This window comes from Chanos chanos, chromosome 1, assembly GCF_902362185.1.
Source record: "Chanos chanos chromosome 1, fChaCha1.1, whole genome shotgun sequence".
Lineage (NCBI taxonomy): Eukaryota > Metazoa > Chordata > Actinopteri > Gonorynchiformes > Chanidae > Chanos > Chanos chanos.
In genome coordinates, this window is record NC_044495.1 from 17,768,969 (window position 1) to 17,795,893 (window position 26,925).

The 26,925-nt window shown below is 39.5% G+C and overlaps 1 protein-coding gene across 1 annotated transcript; it reads right to left on the reverse strand.

The window, feature by feature from the left end:
* Positions 1-180: 180 nt before the first annotated feature.
* On the reverse strand, positions 181-19,561 carry ppfibp1a (PPFIA binding protein 1a). The gene is made up of 25 exons (XM_030771788.1): positions 19,477-19,561; positions 13,708-13,781; positions 12,644-12,849; positions 11,055-11,144; positions 10,698-10,811; positions 10,367-10,477; positions 9,269-9,361; positions 8,580-8,697; positions 7,960-8,021; positions 7,581-7,665; positions 7,251-7,363; positions 6,787-6,902; positions 6,484-6,538; positions 5,718-5,889; positions 4,996-5,137; positions 4,733-4,861; positions 4,484-4,634; positions 4,138-4,249; positions 3,915-4,003; positions 2,043-2,165; positions 1,808-1,933; positions 1,544-1,732; positions 1,271-1,429; positions 977-1,042; positions 181-525 (listed from the first exon to the last, which is right to left on the reverse strand). The coding sequence occupies exons 2-25, from the start codon at positions 13,769-13,771 to the stop codon at positions 439-441; spliced, it is 2,772 nt and encodes a 923-aa protein (XP_030627648.1). The 5' UTR covers positions 13,772-13,781; positions 19,477-19,561; the 3' UTR covers positions 181-438.
* Positions 19,562-26,925: the final 7,364 nt, after the last annotated feature.

The following is a 26,925-nucleotide window of genomic DNA, read 5'->3' on the forward strand; positions in this document are numbered from 1 at the left end:
TACTTTTATGGAGAAAATGCTTTCTAATTGTAGCAATACAACATGGTTCTTCATCCTATGGCACTTATTAAGGCAGTTTGAAAAGTTCACTTGTGTGTTTGAAGTTTTTGAGCAATCTGAGACTTTAGAATCACTTAAAAAGGATTTGAAAAGCATCTCTCAAATGCAATCTGTCTGAGATGGAACATCCAAATGAAATGGAACATCCAAATAATACATGCAGTATGTCAGCTTATTCAGAGGGTAGCTAAGAGTGTAGAGGTCAGCACCAGCCCTGCATGAATTTTGCCTTATTAGTTGAAGTGAAAATCTGTACATTCATGAACACAGAGAAATCACTGTATTAGGGTTGTTGTGTTGTTGATTTTTAGCTAGGACTGGCACAGTTGGTTGTAGTTCACAGTATAGAGTTAAAATATCAATGGTTGGCCCCATCCTTCACACAGTGGAATCATCATCTGTTGCACTGGCATCTGGAGAGCGAGAAGGCATCTCTCTGAAGAATTCATCCTCTTTCAGCATGCTCTAGTGAAAAACAGTAAGAACAACAGAATCATCGAGAGTTAGGAATTGAGGATGGTATAGCATCTAGAACAAAATTCATCAAACCCTGTGGAGTTCAAAAGCCTAGATTACAATGGAAAACAGAACAATTTATGAACGCTAATGTTATATTTCAACAGAGTGTGGTTTTGTTGTTCAGGACACACTAGAGGTTTACAGGAGAAAGTTGTCCATAATTTCTGGCCATTTCAAATTCTGGTCGAGAGCTCATTGAAATTAAAATGAGAGCCAAAATACAAGTTATTATCTCACTCCAAATAAGTTCTGAACGTTTTGTTCATCAAGTGCTTTATGCAGTGTTGACCTATAACCCATTCTTTATGGCACATACTTTTCTGGTGAAAACTATATATTAGCAGTTTACTGCTTCCCTCACCAATATATGTGGAGTGTTTGTATTCAGATATCTTACTGTCAAATTGTTAATCCCCTCAGAAAAAGCTCCTATTTGCCTCACCGTTCCCTCTGAATCCTCCATCTGCGCAAAGAGAAAATGGATGACAAAACTTTGCAATTGGTAAATAATCAGCAGTTATATCAACTGTGAAAGTACTGCTTAACTCTAAACAACTGACTTCTACTATCTCATATAAAATAAGAGGCGCAAGCTTGCAAGTTATTTTTGAGGCATTAGATGGCTTGTGAGTCTAGGTGTTGATTTATGTAATTCAGTAGTCTACCTGTAGCCTGGGTTAATGACTCTCACCTGCTCAAGCTGGTCAAGATCATCCTCATATATCCTGAGGCCCTTCTGGAAGCTGCTGCTTTGGGGCATCTGTACATCCATGGGACAGACATACTCCTCATTCTCATCTTGACGTTTCCGCCGCAAAGTGCCAAAGCTCCCAAAAGACAGTCGTCGTGGCTGAGAGCAGAATGGAGACAAGTGGACATTTTCAAAGATGGGGGAAAAACACATTTGACAAAGGAAAGAAAATGACAGAGATTGCAAGGAATGAAGAATAACAAACAGACCTACCTTAACTTTTGCAGTAGCAGTGAGAGGGGTGTAGTCTGGGTTCTCCAGACACTCCTGTTTGAGAATCTGTGCCTCTGAGCCAATCAGGAGATGGAAGTGGGTGGCCAGGTGACGTCGTAGCAGTGTCTTATTGGGTGGGATGTTAAGGAGCAGGGCCATAGTCTCCACATTGAAGCGGGGTTCCAGAACCTATTGAAAAAATGGTAAATAATTCATTCCATCTTTTCTAATTCACTCCACTCTAATCCTGTATACTTCACATACCATAAGCCCTCCATGGACTCCACTTCCTCTGAGGTTGGGGGCATACTCAGCCAAATCCACTGAGCGTAGCCATTCCATTACTCTGTGGTTGGTCCATTGACAGATCTCTGCTGGGGTGATGTTGTTCTGAACAGATATATATTTAATTTAAGAAGACAGTAGTGCTCTTTCTTTAAATAAACTAAAATGTTCAGCAGTTATGATATTTTGTCAGGAAGACTGTGTGGTCTGCTACCTCATCAGAGGGTCGTCGACGGAGGCAGCTGGGATCATAGTGGTTGAGTCGCAAAACTTGGATGGCTCTCTTGATGCTGAGGTGGTGGAGCACGCTGCCCACCTTCAGGCTCAGCAGGTCATCCTGGCCACAAATAGAAGAGACATAGATTGCATTCCTTTGTAATGGGTGGACAAGCCGCTGTTACTAGGCTTCAGATCTCTATGGGAGAAAGGAGCTCTTCTAAGAGTCGCCCTTTTTATATATTTCCCCTTTCTACTAACTTGGAGTGCCCAGTTACCAGTAATCTCATTATCCTGACCTGGGCATCACCTTAGAAGAGGTTATATTACAACATATTTCCTTTATCACATATGAAGGCATTATTTTCTTTTTCCACACTACAGGTTGCATACTATCAACATGTGACTTAACAAGCCTGACACAGAGTGCGATTCATTTGACTCCGAATGTAACTACCAAGACACTTGACCATCAGTGACCACTGCTGAGTGAGGGAGGTACCTTGGCCCACCAGGGATGATGACTCCTACCCAAAAACAGCTAATGTTGCATTAGGCTTGGCCGGTATCTATTTTTTATACCTTCCTGAAATTTCATTGGGGTATATGGTATGTGAAGGTATTTGTGTGTAAAAAAAAAAAAAAAGGGGGAAAAGGTAAAGAGAATCAGTGGTTGGTTAATTGGCAAGTGGTTATCTAAAAGCCCTGTAATTTTATGACTATATGATGAATATCGACTTCATATGAGCATTTATTTTTTAATGTTGTACAGGTTATTTTCATTTTCTTTTATTCTATATAGTTGTGTACGAGGGAGTACATGTTGATGGCCTAATTGGTGTGCTATGGAATAAACTACAGCACAAAGTATAGGTGTTTATTGTAAGTAGGCTAATTGCATATTAGACACTGTTAGTGAATCTAAGTCGTTCACAATGCTAGAACAATCATATGTGATCTCGCTCAGAAGCATTATATGTCGAGACGAGTAGGCTAATAGAATTTTACTATACCTTAACTGGAAAAAGTTAAGTAAGGACATGCAGGAATACGTCATGGCCCATTCTCTACGACAAGAACATTTTCCTTTTTTTGTGACCAGGATGTCACCTGGTAGCTTTTATCTTCAAACTTTTGTGTAAGTTTGGTTTTTGTGATGTAGCAGAGGAGTTCATCAGCCCCACGTCTGCACAGCCTCTTGATGACTGCCTTCAGAGTTCCCCTCTCAGCCATTGGATGAAAGCCAGGCTTTTAGAAATGCTTGGCTATGTTGCATTTGTATGAGTCAGGTTGCTGTTTTTGACGTTGCGCTATTAAGTAGAGTAGAAATTATGCTGCATCGGTATAAGCATCTCATGCACTGGGTGGGTAAAAGAACGCATCCATGTGTTCTTATTTCTGATAGTTAAAAACCAAATGACCAATGAAAATGCGAGACGTTATCTCAGTATACGGGATACGGGACAAAGAGTCAAAATGCTGTGCAGTACAACGCAAAGCGGGATGCCTGGTCACCCTAACTCAGGACAGCATCTCCAGATCAGTTTAATCGAAATAGGAGTGTCTGTATTTTTGACGGTATTGGAAATCATACCTTTGGGATTTTCTAAATATCCCGGTATACTGTAATACCTTGATACTGCCCAATGCTATGTTGCACAGTCGGGGCTAAAACCACTGACTCTAGATTTAGACTGCTTTTATTGTCATTTCCGTATATGCATGACTCATACATACAGGGGAACGAGACTGCGTTACACAGTGCCACAGTATTAGACTAGATGCACCACTCTAGGACTTCCCCTTTGAGAGTATGAGCTTTTCTTAACAGTACACACTCAGTCAAAAGACAGTAAAACAGAAGTCTTACCACTGTCATATAGTGTAGCATTCGACCATCCACCCTTGCCTCATCAAATTGAGACTTATACTGTGGCAGCCCAATGTCATCAAGCCACCCTTTGTTGGAAAAGAAAAACAAAAAGTCAACCTGATAACTTCTGGCTTGTATTCTGTGATCTACCATTTACTACACTTTTGCTTGATCTCTCACTGCTGTGTCAGCTCAGTACAGACTGATAGCAGTCACTTACGGGTCACCCAGTTGAAGTCCAACTTGCCCTTGGCATCATCCTCCTCTGAACCCATAGCCTGAAGGGCTAATTGCAGTTTCTTTCTATGGAGAGGGTGCTTGATGCCTAACTCCTGCAGGATGAATCACATGTGCTACTCTTGCATTATAGGCATCAATCAACTTTTCTATTTCGCAATCACATAATACATCATTTTACTTACAAAAAAGCTTTAGAATTGACCGCATTGCCTCATTACCATTAATACATGACAGTATTGTCAGAATATACTATATTACAGGACAAAAGGTAATAAGACAGTCTTTTGTTCAAACTCTCCAAAGTTCTTCAAAATGCTATTTCCCACCTTCTCCAGGTCATGTTGTGAGGCCTTCAATAAGGTCTGTCCAGACTGAACCCAAACTTGTCCCTGGTTAACATACATTCCCAAACCCTGCTCCTGGAGCCATTGGCCTACTTGCTCTTTAGTCCACCGGGCAAAAGGAGTATCCAGTTCTCTGATGGGTAAACAATATGCACTGCATTCTTAATCCTCTTCTAACATCTTAAGTCAATAAAACTGTCTCTTAAAATATCGTATTGTTTATGCAATTACTTTTTGTCACGTTGCAAGTCACGTGACCATCCAAGTCTTGGTCCAGCAGTCGCCCTTACGCCTCCCCTCTTGAACTCAGACTCAGGAGTGTCATCAAGGTCAAACGAGGTGGAATGACTTCTTCTCAGTCTGAGCAAGTACATTAAATACTCACATATTAGGGAAAAAAATTTAAAAGGTGAAAGCTATCCTTATCTGATTATCAGCATTACTTGGGAAAACGCAATTTTGCTTCAAGTATTCAGATGTTGCATGAAACTTACATTCCAAAGAGCCTCCTGATCCCTCTTGCCTTCTTTTTGCTCTCAGTAGCAGCCGTCAGTGTGTGTTTGTTTCTCTCCTGTGGTTTGTGGGATGGAGCTCCTGCCAAGTCCAAGTGTTCAGTCCCTTGTTGTTCTCCTTCAGCTGCATAGATATTCACAAGTAACAGGAGCAATGTGAGTACACTTCCCATCGTCTCTACCAAATACACACATAGCGACCAGCTAATCTAAGTTGCTGATGCAAACCAGGTTTCAAAAAGGGATTTCTAAATTCAGAATTCCCCTTAGAGATATTTCCAGCTGGAGTGCAATAAGAATGAAAGGAAGTCTGACCCTAGCTCTGCATTCAGAGATAAGTTGTCCAAAACAACGATCCTGCAGGCTACTGTTAAGCAATTTACAAATTTATTGTGGCTAACAAAAGGACACTTGCATGCTGAAAGTGCTCTTTACCCCAAAATCCAAAGGAAATAAGGACAATTCACACTCAGGTAAGCACAGTTTTGGCAAAGTGAAACTGAGAACACACATGTTCCTGCACCTTCACAATTCATTTCAATGTTTCCATTAGTTCCGAGCAGCAGCACTAAACATAATCTCAGACAAAGAAGTAAACACACTAAGTCAGTGATATCCAGACTCCCTCTTTAAAGCACATAAATGCACTCTTAGGTACAGAGAGAACACACAAACTTTGCAAAAGACAATAAGCAGGTTCTCACCAAGGTTTGGGGCACTAGCTGTTCTCTTGCCACCTCGGAGCTTAAAGAACCCTCGACCAAAAGAAGCACGAGCTTTCTTGCTGCCAAAGCCATCACCATGTACTGGTTTGGGCTGAGAGGAGGTTGAAGCTGACGAGGTGCTTTTCCTGCCCATGTCTCCCTGTACTTCAGACTGGCAGTAAACAAATGGAAAAGTGGAGTGTAGGAACATACGTGCACTGAGACACTAAAAGAATTTACAATATGTCAAAAGTATAAAATGAAAGACATCTGTTTCACTCACATTTTCACAAAGTAATAGTCAATAAACAACATCTGAAGTAAAGAACTGATCATCCAATCTCCTCATAAATTATAGATATAAATTGCATAAATATTCACAAGTATTTTTACAACCATCACGAGGATGTTTGTAAATATACTTCTCAACATCCCACAAGTTCTCAACATCCCACGGGCATTACAAACAATCTTGTTGCTTACTGTAGTGACACAGACAGTGCATCAATAGGTGTTTAGTTGTTGAAACTTACTCCCAGCAGGGGGAAGCAGATTCACAATTATCTATTGGTGCAGAATATCTCTGGCAAAGGAGGTCTCACCAGAGCCCTCAAGAGATTCAAGTCCACTTCTGATCAGGACTCCTATATAAAGAACTAATATCACATCTCCCCCTCCCCCTATATCCCAGAGGGAAAATGACTAGACTAATAAGATCTGCAGATACGCCTGGGCCTAAGCTATCACAACAAAGCTACAGACCCACCTCTACATTTCTGGTCACATGATCAGTACGTCCCAATTTGTAAGCCTCCAGAGGACTGCAACACACAAAACATAAAAAAAATAGTACCATTCACAAAAGTAGCCAGAAAAGGTAGTAAAATAAAATAAAATAAAAAAAATTGAGTTTTTTCTACTTTTAAAATTGAATTTTCATGAAGCCTGATATTCTGTGCTAGTGTCCTGTGGGCCTCCATGGGTCATACATGAACACAGACAGCTGAATGGTTTACTGAAGATACAGCTGAGTTCCTCAGCTGCCCAGAGCACTGAAATAGAGGCTAACCTGTCTGTGACTTGCTGTATCGCCCTTCCCTGCTCCGCATCACAGGGAACATTTGCTGTGGCTGTATATATTACTTCTTTTTCTGGGAGAAGTTCAGTGCATGGAATCAGCTGTGGCTTTTTTGAAGAGCAAGGCCAGAAAAAAAGACAGGATGTATGAGTGCTTGTGTCTATGGCCATTCACAAAACAATATGTTTTCATAGAAAGTTAACACCAAGCTTACAGGGAGAAGGTATGCAACATTCACATGGAAAAATACATTCATAATAATAGTAATAACAACTACAATAATTATAGAAAGTGCCATTCCAATTCTAGTGGATGGTAGTCAGCACATTGTATCTACTTCTATGATACTGTGATTTCCTGGGAATAGCGACTAAAAGGGGGCCAAAATTAAGTTTTTGAAAGGAAGTCTGGAGAACATCCTGTGTATGTAACTGGGGTGACAGAGGAGGCCATACCTCATCAGTCTCTTCAGTGCCTCCCAGGGAGACTCTGTCAGTATCCATGGCAACAACGTCTATGACTGAGCAGTCACTCAGGCCTTCCCTGCGGCCCGCTTCCTTAACTTTGTCTGAAAGGGAAGCAGTCATGCAAGTAAAACAGTGCAAAAAGACCTTTGTTTAGCAGTTACAAAGTGTATTTTATCAGTGCCTAAGGATAAACTATATTGAACAAATGAGTTCTCAATTTAAACAGAATAATAGTGACAAACAAGTCACTATTTCTTGTAATTAAACCTACAAAAATAATACACATTATTACCATACTACACCCCTTGGACATACTACCTTCTTGCTCCTGTGCTGATATCACCATGCCTTGGACTGTCCTGTAGCGCATTAGAGACTGCTGGAGTTCCTCAATTTTACAATCCTGAAAAAAATATTGTACTGCAAATGTAAAATTCAACCAAGAAACATTCACAACAACAACAATATAACAATATAATAATAATAATAATAATAATAATAATAATAATAATACACACACACACACATACAACAAAATAACTAAACAAAACTACGCATGCCACAAACCTTTTAACATTTATCTCATTTTGCCTGCATATTGCCTTAAGATGTGTATCATTGCCTCAATAGATTGCATTTGTTTATTGTTTAGCCTGAATAGCACAGCAGTGGTAGCGTTTCAGTAAGAAATAATTACTTTTTCATCATTGACCACCATCAAAGATTCAATAGCCCTTTTCATCCTCTGCACTTCTGCATCTGCAAAACAAATATTTTATGGAAATCATTAGTAAATTACAGCCTGCTGATTAAACCATTTCACAATGTCAACCACTTTGACTGCAGATTACTAAGGTATAGTTTATGCTGCATTCTGTTATCAACAAACAACAGAACAAAATCATAATTATGTATGAATATAAAAAAGACATTTTGTAGCATTTAATTTATTTTTGCTCCACTTGAAGAAGTGGGATGATAAAAAGCAACCATATTCCATATTACTGAATTTTTATGGCATCCACATTCATGACAATTCAATAGCTTCCTAAGTCTATGCGTTAGATATGAGCATTCAAGACATGTTTTGCATTATTATATCTTTAAGGTGCTATTTCTTCTTTGTACATTTCAGTTAGTCTGAATAGGAAATGATACTTTCAGTTTGGCAAACTTGTTGCATACTTGTTGTTATGATGATGCTGAACTACAACAGACAGAAGGGTTACTTAAAGTATGTGCCACATATCATGTGAATGAAGGGTGCTGTCATGAAATCTACATATATAATTATGTAAGCAAACAGTAGGACACTACCTCTCTCTGTGCTGTGTGAGCCAACCTGTGTCTTGACGTTGAGTGCAGCCTGTTCGTGTAACCTTTTCAGCTCGTCCTCTCTGTCTTCCAGCTGTCTCTGGAGCACCACTAACTCCTCCTAACCAACACACACTGCATTAAATGATCAATCTAATAATGTGCTCACAAGTTTAATGCATGCTGAAAACGCTCAATTGTATGTCTTTCAACAGTTGTGGAAAATAACAAAATCTGAGAAATTTCTGAGTGAGTTTTTGTCTCATTAACCAGATGTCAAAGTATCATTATGCTGTGTGGAACAATGTCACACCAATGCACCCAAGATTGGTGCTGAAATTTTTACAAAGGCTTCTAAAAATACTACAGACAACAGTAGGGGGAAGAGCATAAACACAGGAGCAGGTGAAAGATGGAGTCATGGAAAAGATGAAGTGACATCCAATACTAATCAAAACCACAAGGGCTAACCATCTCCACAATTTTTCACCATGCACTTGACCGTCTTTGCCCACTAGGTGGAAGCATTTTGGTGGGATACAGCCCATCAGTGGAAGAGCAGGAAACAAAGGAGTGAGGAAAGTAGAGCAAGTGAAGGTGTTATGTTTAAGGGGAGAAAAGAAAGTTACAGCAATGTATGCAAAAAGGACAGCCAGCAACTTTTTTTTTCTCCGACAGCAATGGCAACTCACTCTGGTAGACATCAGTTTGGTCTCGTACTGCTGCCTTTCATCCTCCAAGCCAGCTATCTGGACACGCAAGTCATTGACCTCCTGGTAAACGTCCTAGTGGAAAAAGATTAAACTGTCTGTGAGGTATCAGAGACACTGTCTGTGAGATATCAGCAAAGCTTTGCGAATTTGTAAGGAGGCCTGATCACTAAGACATGATCATACTTTAAAATCAACCTTCAAATTTTCTTTAAACATGTTTATAAAAAGGCTTTTAATTTGTTGCCATTAAACCACTGACTGCATTTTTTTTATTAAGCAGCAAGACCTGTGTTACTTTTCTGCTGCCATATTAAAAAAAAAAAAAAAACAGTAATTCTTATTTTTATTTGAACTCTTAAAAAGGTCAATGCTATTTTCAAGCAGTTATTACCAAAAAGCTAGTCAATGTTTTTTCAGACACTTAAAATTAATCCCATATTTGACTTCAGTCTGGTATTATGAAACTGACTTCATTCTTTCCGCCCCCAGTAGATATAAGGTTTCAGAAACCCATACAGGCCTGAAATCTCCCCTCATTTTTCTGTCATGAACACACATAAGCATGGAAATGCTGAATAGTTCCATTGTAGGCTTAACTCAGGCAGGGTGAGATGGCTTTATGGCAGGAAATGACTTGTAGAAATCTACGCTCTTAGCCTAAACCAGGAGTGTGCTGAGTTAAGGCAGCTAGGAATGGCACTAAGTTACACAAAATGATGACCAAATTAGTTGCAGTAATTTCACTACTAAAAAATGCGCAATTTAGAAAATATACTATACATCCTTCCAAATTCATTACTACTCAAATTTAGATGGTTTTCACCTAACCACAAATCACAGACTAGGACTTGTCTTGAACATGAAAAAAAAAAGAGGGGGGGGGTGGCAGGGGGGTATTTTCTGTGATTTATTGAAAGTAAGTCAGGTAAAGCTTCAGTAAACCCGAGGTCTCCTATCCTGGTTCATTTCAAGATTGGGTGGGTATCCAAAACCACAATAGAAAGAATAATTTCCCATGCTTCAGAGCTCACCTCACCATCTCAGATCTTCACAGTGTTGTAAATGCTGTTCCATTACCTCTCTGTCTACGTGCTCTTTCTCTACTGTTGTCAGCTTCAGTTTCAGACTAGACACCTCGGTCAGCAGCTCCAGTTTCTGAGTCTCTAGGGCAGACCGACTCAGCAGTTCCTGTATTACACACCCAAAGTCACAATTTCTCCATATGTCTCTGCTCCCTCATAAAACCCAGTTTTCTATACAGAATAGTCTGCCATTTGTTAGTTTTTTTTCCAAAATGTTGATAATTCAGAGTTCTCTCACAAATTGTTTAGTGCGGGTTTATTTAACTGCTACAGTGATAGAAAGCAAAATACAATGGTTGTCTTGTTTAAAAATGTCAATTGCTCACCTGCTGCAGCATTTCCTCTGTGGCATTGAGTTTCTCTCGATGTTCTTCAAGACATACATCAAGATCCCTTATCTTTTCTCCCTGAACCTCCACTTGATCTGTTAAAATGCTCACCTGGAAGCAAAGTATTATGGGGGGTGGGAGAAGAATTAACACCACAACAACAGACACAAAGGCAGTTAAGCAACATATGTAAGACTGCAGATATGCTTTCAGATAGACTTGGCATGGTGCAGTTCTGATTCTGCACCACACGTTCCCTCAGACAGATAAATATAACATTTCATAATACACATTTTTCAAATTGCGTTTTACCCTGGATTGCATGTAGCACAGACATCATTTTTTCACACACACCTGCAGTACAAGACATTCCTTGTCACTTTCCAGGCGTGAGAGTCGCTCTTGGTAGCCTACATCCTCACCTGCAGAGCCATGGCCATTCATCTGCATTGACAGACAGAACAGCAAAACAAGCACTGATTAGTCATGATGTTCTAAATGATATCTGATATAAATAGTGCTATCACGTCCTGTAGAGGTGTGCATAACCCCTAGTGGTAAACCTTTTAACAATCATTCAGGCCAATTCAGTTGATTTAGCCTGCACAGTTATGTTCTAGCAAAGTTTTCCAATTACATCATGTCCCTTGATGTGTCATAAAGTCACTGGATCGCAATACCTAAATGTGTCTAGTTAAATCTTTCAGCGTCTGGAAATAAAAGTGACTGCTGACAAAATTCAGCAAGGACATTTCTAATGCATTTCAAGAACATGAAATAGATTGAAAGGTAATGATGGCATACACAAAGTCATGGGCAATTAGGGATGTTCAATCTGCATGCCAGCAAAAGCTGTTGATTCCAGTTCCTTTAATCACTAATATAAGATTTTCTTAACCACTTATGTCAGCTTAAGCAGAAAAGAGGTCTTCACCTCACTGGTTCTAAAGAGCCAGCACTCAAACACAAAATGAACAGATTAATGAATGACCATATACAGGCAAGTGTCAGACCAGGCTGACAATGAAATCACATGCCTGAGACCCTTGGGTCACATGGCGGTCTCAACACGTGAATGTGTGCAATATGAGAGACATGTGAGTCTCTTGATAGCTTTCACATGCAAGATTTCTTTATCCAAGGTGAAGTGTTTTACCAAGTTTGTCGGATTAAGGTTAAATGTATGGAAAAAATGCAGTTACTGAGTGAATTGTGACTGTATTAAAAGACAGAATTCACACAGATTTAAGAAACTGAGATGCACAATAGCACAAAATATTCTTTATCAGTAATTTACAAAACAAAGAAAACAGTAATGAGGATATCTTGTAAATACAGATCATCATTTAGGATCTTTAAAATAGATATAAAAGAATATTCCAAGAAATATTTAGGTCTAATGTTCCACTGTGAACTGGTCACGAAATAGTTAATTAACACATCAGCATAGATCTGGCTTTTGTAGTACTTTGGAAAAGTCATAATTAGTTCATGCTGGGAAGAAATGTTTTGACACAAATGAAATTGGTGATGAAAGTTAACAGAAAAGAACAAACTGCCAATTTAAATAACACAGTAAGGTCCATCAGGCTGAACTGTACGGAACAAGTGGGTTGGTGCGGTAAGGGAGATTCCACTGAGTTAAAACTATACAGAAACTTTAAAGCAAATACACAAATACAGTCTAACTGAACTGCTGTTTCCTTACTGAGGGCCAAAATGTAGAGTCCTGTGTAGAGTTGCATCTGCCTCTGGCGATACTCACAATCCTGCATATTTAAACCACTTTATCCCACAGATCAACAAAATGTCCTTTTTTTCGTTGCAGTAAACCTCTCCCACATGCATTAGTGACCTCATTAATGAGTGCACTTAATTTACTCTGGTTGTAAACTTCTTGGAGTAACTAAGAGTAACAAATAATGGGCATGCCAGGAACCCACCAGTCGTCCCTGCAGCCACTCCACAAGTGCCTCTGCTGTAGCTTCAGGCACCTGGCAACGCAGGCTTTCCCTCTCATCAGTATCCATCAGCTCCAGTGCCCCCCGCAGGTCCTCTAGGAGATGCAGTGCTCTCAGTGTACCCAAAAAGGGTGAGGATGGTGACTGGCAGTCAAACAGACCATTGGAGTAGTCCATGGCCTTGGAGCCTTTTACAGATGTGGGAAAATATTTCATACAGTTCAGAAATACTTTGTGGGAACTGAAGTCAGATTTCTACTGAGCAAAGTAGAATATTTATATCGTTAATACTTTAGTAAACAAATAAGCCAATCATTTAACAAAGTAACAAATCACTATACACTTAAATAGAGGAAAACAGAAAACTTGTTTTTTAATTAGCATGGTGATCAAATTGAACATGCTTGTCAGTTTAATGAAAATGCTCACTCAAGGAAGAAACAATAGTTTATGAGATATAATTCATAAGATTTCAAATGATCATTTATAAGGCCTCAAACAGTCTAAGACATGGCAGAAAGAGACAAGATCAGTCTATAGCCATGAGTTAATTCATCCAAACAAAAGACGGGGAGAATAATGACTTAAGAATAATGGCTTGACCGCTGCTGCTGCTTGGGTCAGATGATTGAGCCTCTGGCAATGTCGGCTCTGTAATTACAGGAGTCAGTGGAAAAGCATGAGCTCTAAAAACTCTCCCACATTCATCCAGCAAACTCTTTTCTCACTAACTGATGTTCTCAAGGACAGACAATATTGTAGAGGGATCGTGAATAATCACTAGATTTTGATCTGCGCTGAGCAGTGGAAAAAGTATGTAATGTCTAAGGCTAGCCATAAAGCACAGACAGGAGGATATTCCATGTGTGTGCGTCTAAATGATTTATGGTGTGTGCTCCTTCACTGTGAAAGTAAGATCGAAATTGGTATAACTGGGATACTGTTTGCTAACTTTGATAAGGGCTCTTCCCACCCGCATGCATGTGTCTTTTGTTGAGATATTTTTTTTAACTGTATTATTATTATTATTTTTATTATTATTTTACCTGCAATGATACCATCCATTTGCTCCAAGGCTGCAGCCAACATCTCACTTGCATCAGTCATCATGGCCAGTCCGCTGTAAGGATGAAATGACAACATTTGGCTATTTTAGGCAGGAAAACTGAAACTAACGGCTGACAGTTACACTATGAGTTGTATATTTACATTCATAAATTTTAAATTATTAGCTAACACTTTTAGTATTATCATTAATACATAACATTTATCTGTACCTCATTGTTTTGGTTGAAACAAAATAGTTCAGACATCTTGAACTCTGGCTCAGCCAGATGCACTGGGATATGCTGATGCCAACATACACACGCAAACACACACACCTCATATACACACACATATACAGTCACGCGCCGCATAATGTCGAAGCACAACGCATTACTCACACATGGTGACGTTGGTGTAAACAATCCTACTGCACTGCCAGTCATATGAAAGTATAGCACATACAATTATGTACAGCACAATAATTGATAATTGTAATTTACAACTATGTTACTGGTTTATGTATTTACTATACTGTACTTTTTATCGTTATATTAGAGCAGGGGTGGGCAAATCCGGTCCTGGAGGGCCATGGTCCTGCTGTTTTTCTTGTCGACCAACTAAATACAGTCTCTGATTGGCTGAAGAGCATGCACACCTGTTTTCAAAGTGAAAATCAACAGGTAGCTAAGAGGTGAAAACAAAAACCGGCAGGACACCGGCCCTCCAGGACTGGATTTGCCCACCCCTGTATTAGAGTGGACTCTTTCTACACATAAAAAAAAAAGTTTACTGTAAAACAGTAGGCTGGGCTAGCGTAGGTGTGTAGTAGGCTATACCACCTAGATTTGTGCAAGTACACTCTATGATGTTCGCACAACGATGAAATCGCCTAATGACGCATTTCTTAGAATGTATCCCCGCCATGGAGCGACACATGACTGTATACACACACACACACACACACACACACATATATTAATTCTACGTTACACCTCCTGTTCTATTCGGCCTCATACCCCTTAATTCCAAACCTTTCCAAAATGAATGTTTTGGTTATTTCTTTTCCCATTCCCTAACATCTGGAGTTTTAATCTCCTCATGCAAATGGAGGATTTATCTCTGGAATAATGTGAGCTCTCCTCTCCAGGATCTTCTGCTTCCATGGGATGGTATGATTGGAATTCCAAACTTCCCAAACAAAGCCAGGAGCCAGAATTCCCAGCCTCCTATTCACAAGTGCACGGAAGCTCTATTGCTTTTCATCACTGTTTAAGACATCAAATAGCCAAACATCCTGCAATTATTGTTTCGGGTCACTTTTGTGTTTTTAGACATATGTAGGATAAAGACTGGACACACAAATCACTGTATGAATCCACTTTGCCGCATGATGATTATAATGTGGATTTTACCATCTTCTGGTGAAACACACATGCACTGTACAATAAGTAAAATCTGGAATCAAATCCCATCAGTGCAATTCACTGGAAAGATCAGATCACAATGATAACCACTAGAAATCTGCTACTAAGAGAAGTTCTTTCTCTTTTAGAAGAATTGTGAATGGAATTTTCCTGATTTGATACAAAAAAAATCCCAGTACACATATAGTTAAAAGTAAGGTTTTGCTTCTCAGTGTCTAACACTTAACTCCATGCATGACTGAAAAGATTTGTTAAATTCCAAATGAAACCGTTTAGCATCTTACTAGAAGCTCTTTATTAGCATGAACCATTATTACCAGCATGAGGCAGGACCAGCTCCCTACTCAGACAATCTTGGTAAGATTATCTGAACTGATTGAAATTGCAGATCAGCTCCTGCACGACCAGGCCAGTAAAATTGCCACGTCCACAGTTAGACCATTTATACTCATTACAGTGTGGCTAGGGCAACTGATGCCCTAGTAACACTGGGGGCTTTGTAAATCAGTTCCTCCACTCTCCTTTATGTGGGCTGGGACATGGTCAATGGTCTCTCCTATGGGCACAGCAGCAGATGAGAGGAAAACGTTTTTCCATGAAGAATTCAAATACATTCTATACTAAGGTAGTGAATTGCTCTTGAGACCTATACTAGAGTTAACATCTATTCTGCTCCTTGGTCTTTGGGCTTTCCTGTATTTCTGTGATCTTTTTGACTGATTGAAAACATTTATTGTGTCCCAAGTGGGAGGGGAGCTGTGTTTGGTCAGCTGCTTGGATTATATCCTTAGGGAGCCAAAAAGTTGGGGATATTTCAAACTAGGATCAGCAGTTTTTTGGAAACCCAATATTTACGTTATGTAGTACCAGCTAAAATGAAAGCTAAGCACATTTGAAGAAGGCCTGTACAATGTCTTTGACACAGTTGTATTTTACCCTGTTTCAATTGTTCTTACTCAAAGACAACTATGTATTTTTTGTGATAGATGCTTCCATTTTTATCATTTGTTAAAGATCAGATTTGTCAGGCCATAATTTAACTCTGAGATTTCTAATGCACTAGTCAAACTCAATGTTCCATTAACTAACAGTACTGAAACCACAAAAGAACAATGGTGTTCACAAAGCCAAGCTCTCAAAGCTTGCCCCTCACTCAGCAATTCTGTTTTTGTGAAATATTAACTGGGACTTGATCTTAGGTTGTGCCAGTGAGGGTTAGTCAAATACTCCTCTACATCTGGATATGAGCCATTGCTTACTCTCCATAATCTCCACTGCACTTTCCAGCTTTATAGGCTGAATGTTTTAGTAAAACTCATAATGAAAATGTCTGCAGTTTGTCATCATAACAGTGGAGATTCACAATTCAACTATTCAAACAGGAAGCAGCTACATCTCAGTTAATGCAAAAAATTTCTTTGATTTCTGAGTTGTTCCTTTTTGGTTCATTTTCTCAAACCAGACTTTATCTATGTACCAGGCACCAGCTTCCTTGTGACCTAAATGACCTGTTCTAATAACACCACAATTCCATCCCCACCAACCCCCTTCAGATTCCTCAAAAACTCCTCCAGATGTGCTCCTTCTCACATACCTCCTTCTACACCATACTGCAGCTATGAGACTGCTTTTCCCTCAAAACAAAGATGTCTGACTACCCCCCACCCCTTTTTACCTTGTTTTTTTTCCCCTCCCCAACAGAACTAGCTTTAAATTATACTCATTAAAAACAATAGCATACTAACTCAGGCCTCAAAATGATTGTTTATGTCATTGTATAATTTCGTTTAATGTCATGATTGCTTTCACTGTACAAAGGTAGAAGTTATTTTGGTTTATTTACATACTTTGACATAGTAGGCCAGATGCGGAGACAGGGGAAGCGTAGTTTTAAAGAAAAACAATCCAATGCTTGAGCCATTACCCAGACTGCACCTCTTACTGGTCACATGTATTCACACCAGACAAGCATGTTTAAGACCTATGGAGCATACCAAAATCCAGCTGTGATACACATGTGGCCTTCACAATTTAAATAACTCATGCTCCCCACCTTCTAACCAAACTACAGACCCTTTCATAAGTGCCAGTGGTGTGTGTTAGGCACAGTTACATTTTCGGTAAGCAGTTTCCCAATAATATTGCAAACTTAAAACAAAAAATAAACAACGCAAGGAGATATGTACTTTTCAGTAAAAACATTGTGTGATGTAGTCTAGAAATTTTGCTATGGAGATACGGTATGCTTTTGTTGAACAGTGCCTGTTAGAGACATCACCCACACCAAGGACCTGACGCTGTGTCCGACACAAGACACTGAACATAACTGGCTCTTTGTTTTCTCTGGGTCACATGGCGTTAGGGGCACACAGAAATGAACATACACGCTTTTCCCAATGAACCTGTCAAATGTAAGTCAAAACAGACTAAAAGCAGCAGATTAAGTCTAAGCACGGCTGCTGTTGACCAAGAATACCGTACACTCACCCTGACAGCAGTCATACTTTCTTAACTGGTATGATCATGTGGGACGTATGTTCTTATTGGTGAGAATAATGTGTATGATCCCTCTGTTAAATTTACACTCTTTTATAATTCTGGATTTCCTATTGTACCATTAATTGCTTCATGACTAAAACAGTCTAAGATATTCTGAGAGGTAACAAAATGAAAAAAATGAAGACTTGTTCTGATCTCTATATTTCAACAACACGAAAACGATTTTTTCCATGGCCTGTGGAACAGAGTAAGCAAGGAATGATGCTTGTCAACATGGCTACAATATTAAAACAAAGCTTTGAGCCCCTTTGGCCTTTTCTTCTGCTTGCACACTGAGAGTTGCTCTTCTTTTCATTTATATATATGTGAGACTAAGAATGTGGCTGTAGTATACCAGAAAGGAAATGGCTAACCCAAGTTCCCACTGAACTTGATTCTGCCCTAGGGGTTGGTAATACTGGAGACACGACTGAAAAATGCCTGTGTATCTCAATTTTTTCCCAGTCAGGGAGACCATCACACTACACTGAACAGCGAGTATGCTTACCACAGAATAAGACGCTCAAGTTAAAAACACAGACCGAAGAAAACAGTCATTTCTTCAGCTAAAAAGTTCTCTACTGATGGCTAATTTTACTTTTTTTTTCCACTGCAGGAAACATGTCATTGCTCCCTTTTTGTCACTAGAGACACTTTTTTTGCTCAGTTTCTTACAGTAGCAATATTCACATGGTATCTAGGGTCACACCCATGGCAAAATCTTGCCTGCTGAAATACAGGATCAGCAGGCTGCATTTATTAAGGTATTTGTGACATATTGGTGTGCTAGTTTTCTATATTTAAACGAAAGAGCTCATTTTTAAATTGTCAAATGAGACAAGCAGTCTCTGGATATGGCAACTCATATAATCATCGCATGTAGAGTAGAACCTGACCCACTCCTTATAGGATGCTTGTGTATGTGGTGGTACAGCTGAATTTCTAGTTAGACTTGTGAATTACATTTTAAGCACTACTATATAGCTGTGTCACATAAGTTGTGGTGGCAAGACAAACAAAAACGGTTGTTTGAGAAAAGAAAAAGTATTTGTACTAACTTTATATATCTACATTTAATATCAGGTTTCCAGAATGAAGGTGGGTAGCATGAGGGATCACCAACAAAGCGACCACATTACATTATCTGGGTGCCATGGCCACCAAATTACAGTACCTAGAGAATACTTTCATACTTAAACTGACGTATTTTCTTAAGTGTTTATCCGTTTTTCACCAAGAGTACGTTTTAGCGATTGTAACACGAGTACTCTTAACGAACAGTTGGTGAGAAACAGACACAAAGCAGGATGTTTGTTTCCTGTCTGACTGCTGGACGGGGAAAACAAAGTGACTATTAGACTAATCCGTATGAACCAGAGGAAGACAAGTACAGCAACAATAGAACTTATGACTTCATGCAAAGCAATTAACCATTTATAAACAGGACTACGAATGGTTCTTGGCCCACTATAATTAATGTATTCAACTCGATCCATGATTGAATGAAGGGAAATGCAACCTCAGATACAACTACGTCCAAATGAGTTACTTCTTGTGCGTACCACTGCATGCGTACAATTCGTTCAATTGTAGGCTACTCAATAAAACTATGATAAAGGCGTCAAAATATTAATTGAGAATGCAACTGTGACAAACAATCTCAGCAAATAAATAGTTCTTCGTTTACTTTGTTTTTGTCTCCAAACTGAATTACAAACCGCCTTTAAGCACACAAGGAAGATTATTTGACAGCTATTCAGTGCGTGTATCTAATTATGATGAAAACAACAGAATAATTCATCTTACTCGGACTGAAAATTATCAGACGTAGAGAAGTTAGCGGAAAAATAAATCCTTGTTCGTGAAGCAGAGAGTCTCTCTATTCCTCGTATTAGTCCCAAATATTTCCATGCACTCACGATGAAGACCGCTGAAGTGTTCCATACTTCAGACAATTGGAGTCGAGAAAACTTTCAGCGTAGAATATTCTGTGCGCTTGCGTTGCTACAAGCCAATCACAGTCCAAACAAAATGAGAGCGTTCATACTAGACCATTTGCGTTAGTATCCGATCTGGAAGCAAGAAGTTTCAGTTTGCCGAAAGTAAAATCGAATCAATCTGAAGGATATCTACGGAGCATTATTACAGGACTTTAGTGACTTAAGGTACTCAGTTAACCATATCCTTTCCTTCACGTAACAGTTTGAGTATGACGAAATAGGGCTGAACTATCCAGATCTGCGCGAACCTGCTCAGAAGCGCGATGCTCAACAGTGCAGCAACAGCAGCAACTCAGATGGTTAAATTATAACCTCTGAATTATGCCAATTTGTTTGGGTTAATGTTTTTATTTTGCGTTGTTATTTCATAATATTTCACCCCTTTCAATCCGGGGAACAACCAGAATGTTACGGTATTCTTCTAGTCCTGCACAAATCAAACCAAATAAAATCTCGACTGGAGGATAGTTCGAGTCAGGTGTGGTCAACAGGTCTCCACCAAAAAACGTCAGGATAGCGTTCGACTCACACAACCAGCAGGTCAAACCAGGAGGAAGTGTTCTCAGTCAAGTACAGTGAGCTCTGTTAGCCTCGCCTCTTTTACACTCTACAGAGCTATCAACATGCGCAGTTCCCTCTTAGTGAGAGGAAATCTCGAGAGCATATCAGATAAGGATGTTTTGTTGACATTGAGGTTAATTAAAGCACTGGGAAATGTTTGTGTGAGTGCTAAAAATGTTGAGGGGATATGCCCACTGTGAATGTAACAAAGTAGTAGGCGCAAACTTCGTCACCCATTACTGGGGCCAGTTTTTGGATCTTGCAATGCCACCAGCTAGGTGGCTGGAAACTGCCTGACCAACTCCACAGACCTCACAGTGGACATTTGGGTCATGCTAAAGGACTTAAGCACGCTATCCCCTTGTACACTTGACCCTTTAGAGCAGTGATTCTCAACTCCAGTCTTTAGGGCCCTCTGTCCTGCACATCTTTGTTTTAACTCTTCATTATGAAGGACTGACACGCCTGATTCCACTGATCAATTAATCATCAAGCCCTCGATTAGCTCAATTAACTGTGACAATGAAGAGTTAAAACAAAAAGACTTGCAGGACACGGAGCCCTTAAGACTGGAGTTTAGAATCTCTGCTTTAGAGAGCATTCTGGATGTCCAATACCAACAGACCTAGAAGATGTCCAAAAACATCTGAACATGCTGCTAGCAAGCAGGTATAATAACTTAATCCATCTGACAATGCATGCCCTTCATTGTGGTAATCAGGAAAAAGAATTGGTCCGTGATGATGTATATTGACTATCACACACTCATCAGGAAAATCATCCCCAACCTATATATTTCCTTGTGAACTTATGATGCCCTGCATAGTCCCAAAGAAAGCAAATGGTTCCCTGTGTTTGATATAAGAAGCAAGTATAATCAGAATAGAGTAAGCCTTGAAAATAAGGACAGGGCAGTGTTCATAAGCCCTCTTCGGTGTTTTTAGTTTGAAAAGATGCTGTAGGGGATCACTGGACTGCCTGCAATACTGCAACATCTACTGGTTGGGGATATGGTCTTGTACTTAAATGACCTTCTTTTTGGACAGACATTGGAAAAACACAAGGCTCCAGTGCCTAAACCTGTCACTGGATAAATATCAGTTGTGCCAAGCCAGACAGCATGTGTTCTGCATGTCCTGTCCCAGTATGGATTAGCCAGAGACCCCTGAAAGAATGAAGCTGTAGCCACCAGGGAACGGCCAAAAGGCTGTTTGATCGTCCTTAGACTTCAATGAATATTATTGGTGATTCATCCAGATTTGTGCCATGATTGCAAAACAGCTTATTCACCTAACTAAAGCGTAATATCTACACAAAGAGAAAAAGATGCCAAACACAAACTGAATCCACCATGCTTAAAAATATCTGAAATCTTTGATGATCAGAGGGATGTGAGAAGGTTTTCAGGGAAATTATCAACCAGCTCATCAATGCGTCTGTGCTAGTCTTTACTGACAATGCGAAACGTTACATAGAAGTCACATGGAAGTCAGTCTGGATGGGCGGGGTTTAGTATTGTATCAAGGAGACTCTGGGGATAATGTTAAGATTAGCACCATTTGCTAGCATAAAGTTTACAGTGTCAGAACAATGATTTTCAATACAAAACCATTTGATTTGATGCATAGCAAGTTGTGGAAGAGAGCGAACTGGTTTGATAGCAACAACTTTTGCTATCAGGGAGGTAAGAGCAATCAGAGGACCTCTATATGCTCTTAGCTAAAGCTTTCATTAATGTTACTTAGAAATGTTTGCTGGCAAACTGACATGTAAGTCAGCTAGGCCAGCAGTTCTCAGTCCTGCCCCTGGGGGACCCCAGCTCTACATGTGTTCCATTTTCCCCACTCTACCTACCTGACAGTGGCACTTTTGATTGGCTGAGCACACCTGGTTTAATCAAGAGAATGTTAATCACACCAATCAGGTGTAATTGGAACAAGGATAGATAGAAGACATGCAGAGCCAGGGTCCCCCAGGAGCAGGATTGAGAACTGCTAAGCTAGGCAGTGACCTGATTGTGCACTCGCAGGTGATTGGATGGGACACTTACATTGCTGCAGACCACATTAAGCACATAGAGGTGGTGAAGCATTCATGCTGGATGCAATGAGACATCACTTTCACTTTGCCTTAGAAAAAACAGCTGTAAAACAAGGGTTTGTAATTAATTTCTCTCCTTGTATTGTGTGGCACCTCTCAGTAGTCAATACAAAGGGACCTGCAAACTCATCATATTGCTATGACATCAGGGTGATTTACTTTTTATTGTCATCAATAAATTCAAGACTGCTTAGTAGTAGAGAAAGGGGTTATTATTCTTTAACGGGTGTTATAGGCTGGAATTGTGAGACCTTGCTTTGAGTGAGATTTAATGAATAGCTCCCTCTAGTGCTAAAACAGGGTGTTCAAACTTATTATACTGTTTAAAAAAAAAGTAAAAACATCTGTAGAAATTTGAAAGTAAAAGATCTCTTAGCAAAAAGTGTATGCATAGAACAAGACGAAAAGTTTATACTGTACTTTACATGTAAAATATTTATGTAAAAATGCCTGAGAAAAAGGAACAGCTGTTGTGAGCATGTGAGCATGTTATCTTAATTTTCCCAGCTAGATGGCAGCAATGCAATTACCTCCAGAAACCAGCCTGTACAGAACTGGCCTCAGAGCTGCAGTCTGTGACTGTCATTTAGCCCAAAGTCTGTCTGTCACAGTGTTATTGACCTTTCATTTCTCATGTCAGAACATCACAGGCCAACACACCTACTAATATCTCCTCATATTCGTACTATGTCCAAATTCGTTTAATTTGTGCAATAGTTATACACATAATTAGTCATATTTGTTAATTATATTTGTATTTTAGCATTTTCTATTTTAACATCATAATTTTAAATTGAAAAACAAATATAACCTTAAACTGAACTGCCTGGTACTGTATGTAATGAATCATTTGCATTTCTTTAGCTGTAGTAGTATTTTCTTATCAGAAACTGAAATATCAGTTCTGAATACTCAGATATCTATTCTGAAATATTCTAACACAGATGATGTGCCTCATGAAATTATCTATGGCCTAAGTTGCACTCAATAAATATGCGTAAAATAAAAGTAGGTCAGAAATTCACTCTGTAATCGAACATTTGAGGAAAAGCATGAAATAGGAAGACATGTTTGATGGTCGACGTAACTTCTCATCATTGCTGGTTTATCACCCCGTTCTTTTTGATCTGGAGATACTTTTGTGACCATGGCAACCTGGCTCACCATGTACCATTCTAGTGCATGTTCCTTGTCAAGGGCAAATAAACTCATGGATTCAAGCCACAGGGATGAAAGATTTGGTCGGGTCAAGTTGGCTAGCTCTTGATCACAGTGATGTGGCAGAGGTCCAGCCAAAATCCAAACTGGAGGTGAACCATGGATTTAAAGGGCAATTTGATAATGAACTCAGATGCAATGTCTAAACTGTAGATGAATGAAAATATTTAAAATAGATGTACAGTGTAAGCATCTATGTAGGTCACCTCTTGCTCAAAGATCACACTCCTTGTACTACACACTGATTCACTGACTTTGATTTTACAGCTGGTAATGTAACATGAATGAAAATGTCTCCAGGCTTGGAAGCCATGATGTAATTCAGCAGGATTAGAATGGACTGAAAGAGAGATGAATGTTGTCTAACATAGTGGCAAACAATTTAACTGCTTTTCATTAAAAGACAAGAATAAATAAATAAAAATCGTAAAAAGCAGTATTAATGTGAATGTACTGAGCCCCTAATTAGAGTGAACTCTTCAGGTTTTGGAGCATGCAGGTTTTACTTAATCATTCTCCATCTTGGTGTTTTTGTCACGAGGGTGGCTCTCCTTTGCAGCTGCATTTGTTATATAATGGAGTTGACAGCACGTTAATTAGCAGGCATCAAGCCCACATGCTGAGTCCCTGGGGTCTCCCCTGTTGAGCCACCAACCAGTATGGTTGCTACAATACTCTGGTAAAGCTATGTGCTTGTAATCTCTCTTTTTTTTAAAAAAATGTGTAAATGCATTGGAGGAGAAAATGAAGATAACAAAAGCTGTGTTATTTCCACATTAATTTTCATTAGATTTTGAGCACATAATTTTTTGTGTACTGTGTAATATAAAATGAGTGTTGCCCATAATCAATAAATGAGATGGGAAACTATGAAAAGAAGCAGTGTTTCATAATGTGTGTAGTTATGATTTACTAGTAAATATGGCATGTAAGTGCTAATTGATATCAGTTAATGATACATAGTGTTTTAAATTGATTAATCTCTTTAAAGGCTGTCTGATATAAATTAAGACTATAATCTCTCAACACAACCAGATCTGAATCTGGCGTGGGTGTCAAAATGAGACTATTTCGCATGGATGAGAAACATGTGGTATTGCAGGGACTACTTTTCCAACTGCTCTTGGATGTGGAATAGCCTTAAAACAAGGCTTTTTAAAAAAAAAGAAAAAAAGAAAAGAAATACAGAGAGTGCTACAAATAGCCTCCATTGCATGGTATTGCCACGTGACATCCACTAATTATCTCCAGTCGTCAGAAACCAACAACAAGCAGGCCAGGGCACAGCAGGAAAGAAGGGTGAGAACAGGCACTTAGTAGCAACTACTGAAGAGGGCCATCAGAGGAACCCAGTACCAGCACTTAGCTACAGGAGTGATATGGACTGAGTCTTCAGAGTGCACCCCGGTCACTTCACTCATTTTCAGTCAAGCCCTAGGACATCCCACTGGTTTTTCAGTGTTGTTCTCTCAGCTTTTTTGTGCTCTGTGAAAGTATCAAATATTGCTCAAAACACTAAATGAAAGGGAAAATACAGAAGCATCTCAACCTCTCAACTCCAAAACTGAGCCTCTGGTCATTATTGTGAGCTTCTCTATCCCATCCCTTTTAAGATGACCTCAGCAGTAAGACCCACTGAGATCAGAAAACTTGGATTAATACTGGGTGGCAATCTGGCATCCACTGACCACCTCACAGCAGTTGCAAGGTGTGCTTTGTACAAATCAGGAAGATCAGGCCCTTGTTCTCCAAGCTTGCAGTGCTGCTTCTAATTCAGGTGTTGTTCATTTCTCGTCTGGACAACCGCAATGCTCTCCTGGCCAGCCTCCCTGCATGTTCAGTCCATCCACTCCAGAGAATTCAAAATTAAGTAGCTTGCTTAGTTTTTAACTGACCAAATAGTTCACATGTCACTCCTCTCCTTGTCTCCCTCCCCCAGCTACCTGTTGCTGCCCGCTTCTGGTTCAAGAGCTCGATGCTGGCCTTCAGAGTGGCCAATGGAACCACACCTGTATACATCCAATTTGCAGTCAAATCATATCTCTCAGGGTCTGCCTCAGCGAGTGCCGACTGAGCATGAGTTAAGGTCTCAATCGTAAATTTCACACCTAGCTCCAAAAAGGTGGAACAAGTAGCATCTCTCCATCAGATGCACAGTCACACTGGATACATTCAAAAAACACCTCAAAAACTCACCTCTTTCAAGCCTTTCTGACCTCTTGACCATTAACTGCACTTTTCTATATTTTAGGTGTGAGGTCTATGCTTATTAATTAAAGAAAGTATATACCAAATAAAGCACCAGATCCATGCACAGTCCTCAGAATAGTCCTTGCCAGTAGCTCTTTTGCAACTCACTTTGGAAATAAGCATTTCCAGGAGGACTTAATGTAAGTGTGAGTGTAAATTAAACTGTACAGAGGAGACACTGGCCTTGCAGTTCAATTTGTTTAGTGAGAAAGACTCTTCAGTTTGCATAAAATGTGCCACAATACACCATTTGACCTGTTATAGCAGTGGAATTCAAGGCACACACACCACAGTGGATGTATGGTTATTAGTCCATAGTAACATGTGGGAGTGAGCCTATGCCAGGAAAAGTGACATAACTTTCCTAAAAAGCAGTTAAGAGGAGGGATCAGTCAGAACGATGCAGCCTTGAATGACTCACACACTGACTCATTCTGATGCAGTAGCACAGAGGGCCACCGTGGAAGCTAGGGGATCAGAGCTCAGAGAAGGTCAAAGTCTCACAGAACGAATCGAAGTTTAAGAAATAGGCTGTTATCTATTTGTTTGTTTGTTTATCATTTTTTTATTATAATGAGTGTCCAGTGATAAAAGCTTGATTGTTTTGTGATTGGGATCCATTTCAATTTGATCTGATGATGATGGAGTGTAAAAGGGTATATGTTAGAAGTCAATCAAAGGTTAAAAGTTGGATATTGTCTGAATTATGTGATTATGACTGGGTGTCAACTGACATGGGCTCAAAAACTACCATAAAAACTACTACCAAACTGAATCTACACCTCTTGGACCTGATTTGACAAAACATTTATGTTGTGAACTTCACAAAGTGTGAGTGCTTGGGCAACCATTCAAAAACACTTGTAAAACCAAGGTCTAAGAATGCACATTTTGGAGTCATGAGTGCAAAACCTGTACCTTTGAGCACTGAGAAAACCTATTTGATCTGAAAAAATGTCTTTTTCTCTTTTCCTGCAATGGAATGGCTTAACAATTGGAGACATCCAGGAAAATTACAAAATGAATCCAGGTTCTTTCCCGAATACCAAAATAAAGTTTAAAATTTTCTCTCAAAGTGACCAGAGGGACTGCATAATATCTCACTAGGTAAACTTCAAGACATGTA

Coding starts and splice junctions, on each gene's coding strand:
- ppfibp1a (XM_030771788.1), bottom strand. CDS start 13,771: ATGATGACTGATGCAAGTGAGATGTTGGCTGCAGCCTTGGAGCAAATG. Junction 8,698..9,268: donor CCAAACTGATGTCTACCAGA/GTGAGTTGCCAT, acceptor TGTGTTGGTTAG/GAGGAGTTAGTGGTGCTCCA. Junction 4,250..4,483: donor CACAACATGACCTGGAGAAG/GTGGGAAATAGC, acceptor TTCATCCTGCAG/GAGTTAGGCATCAAGCACCC.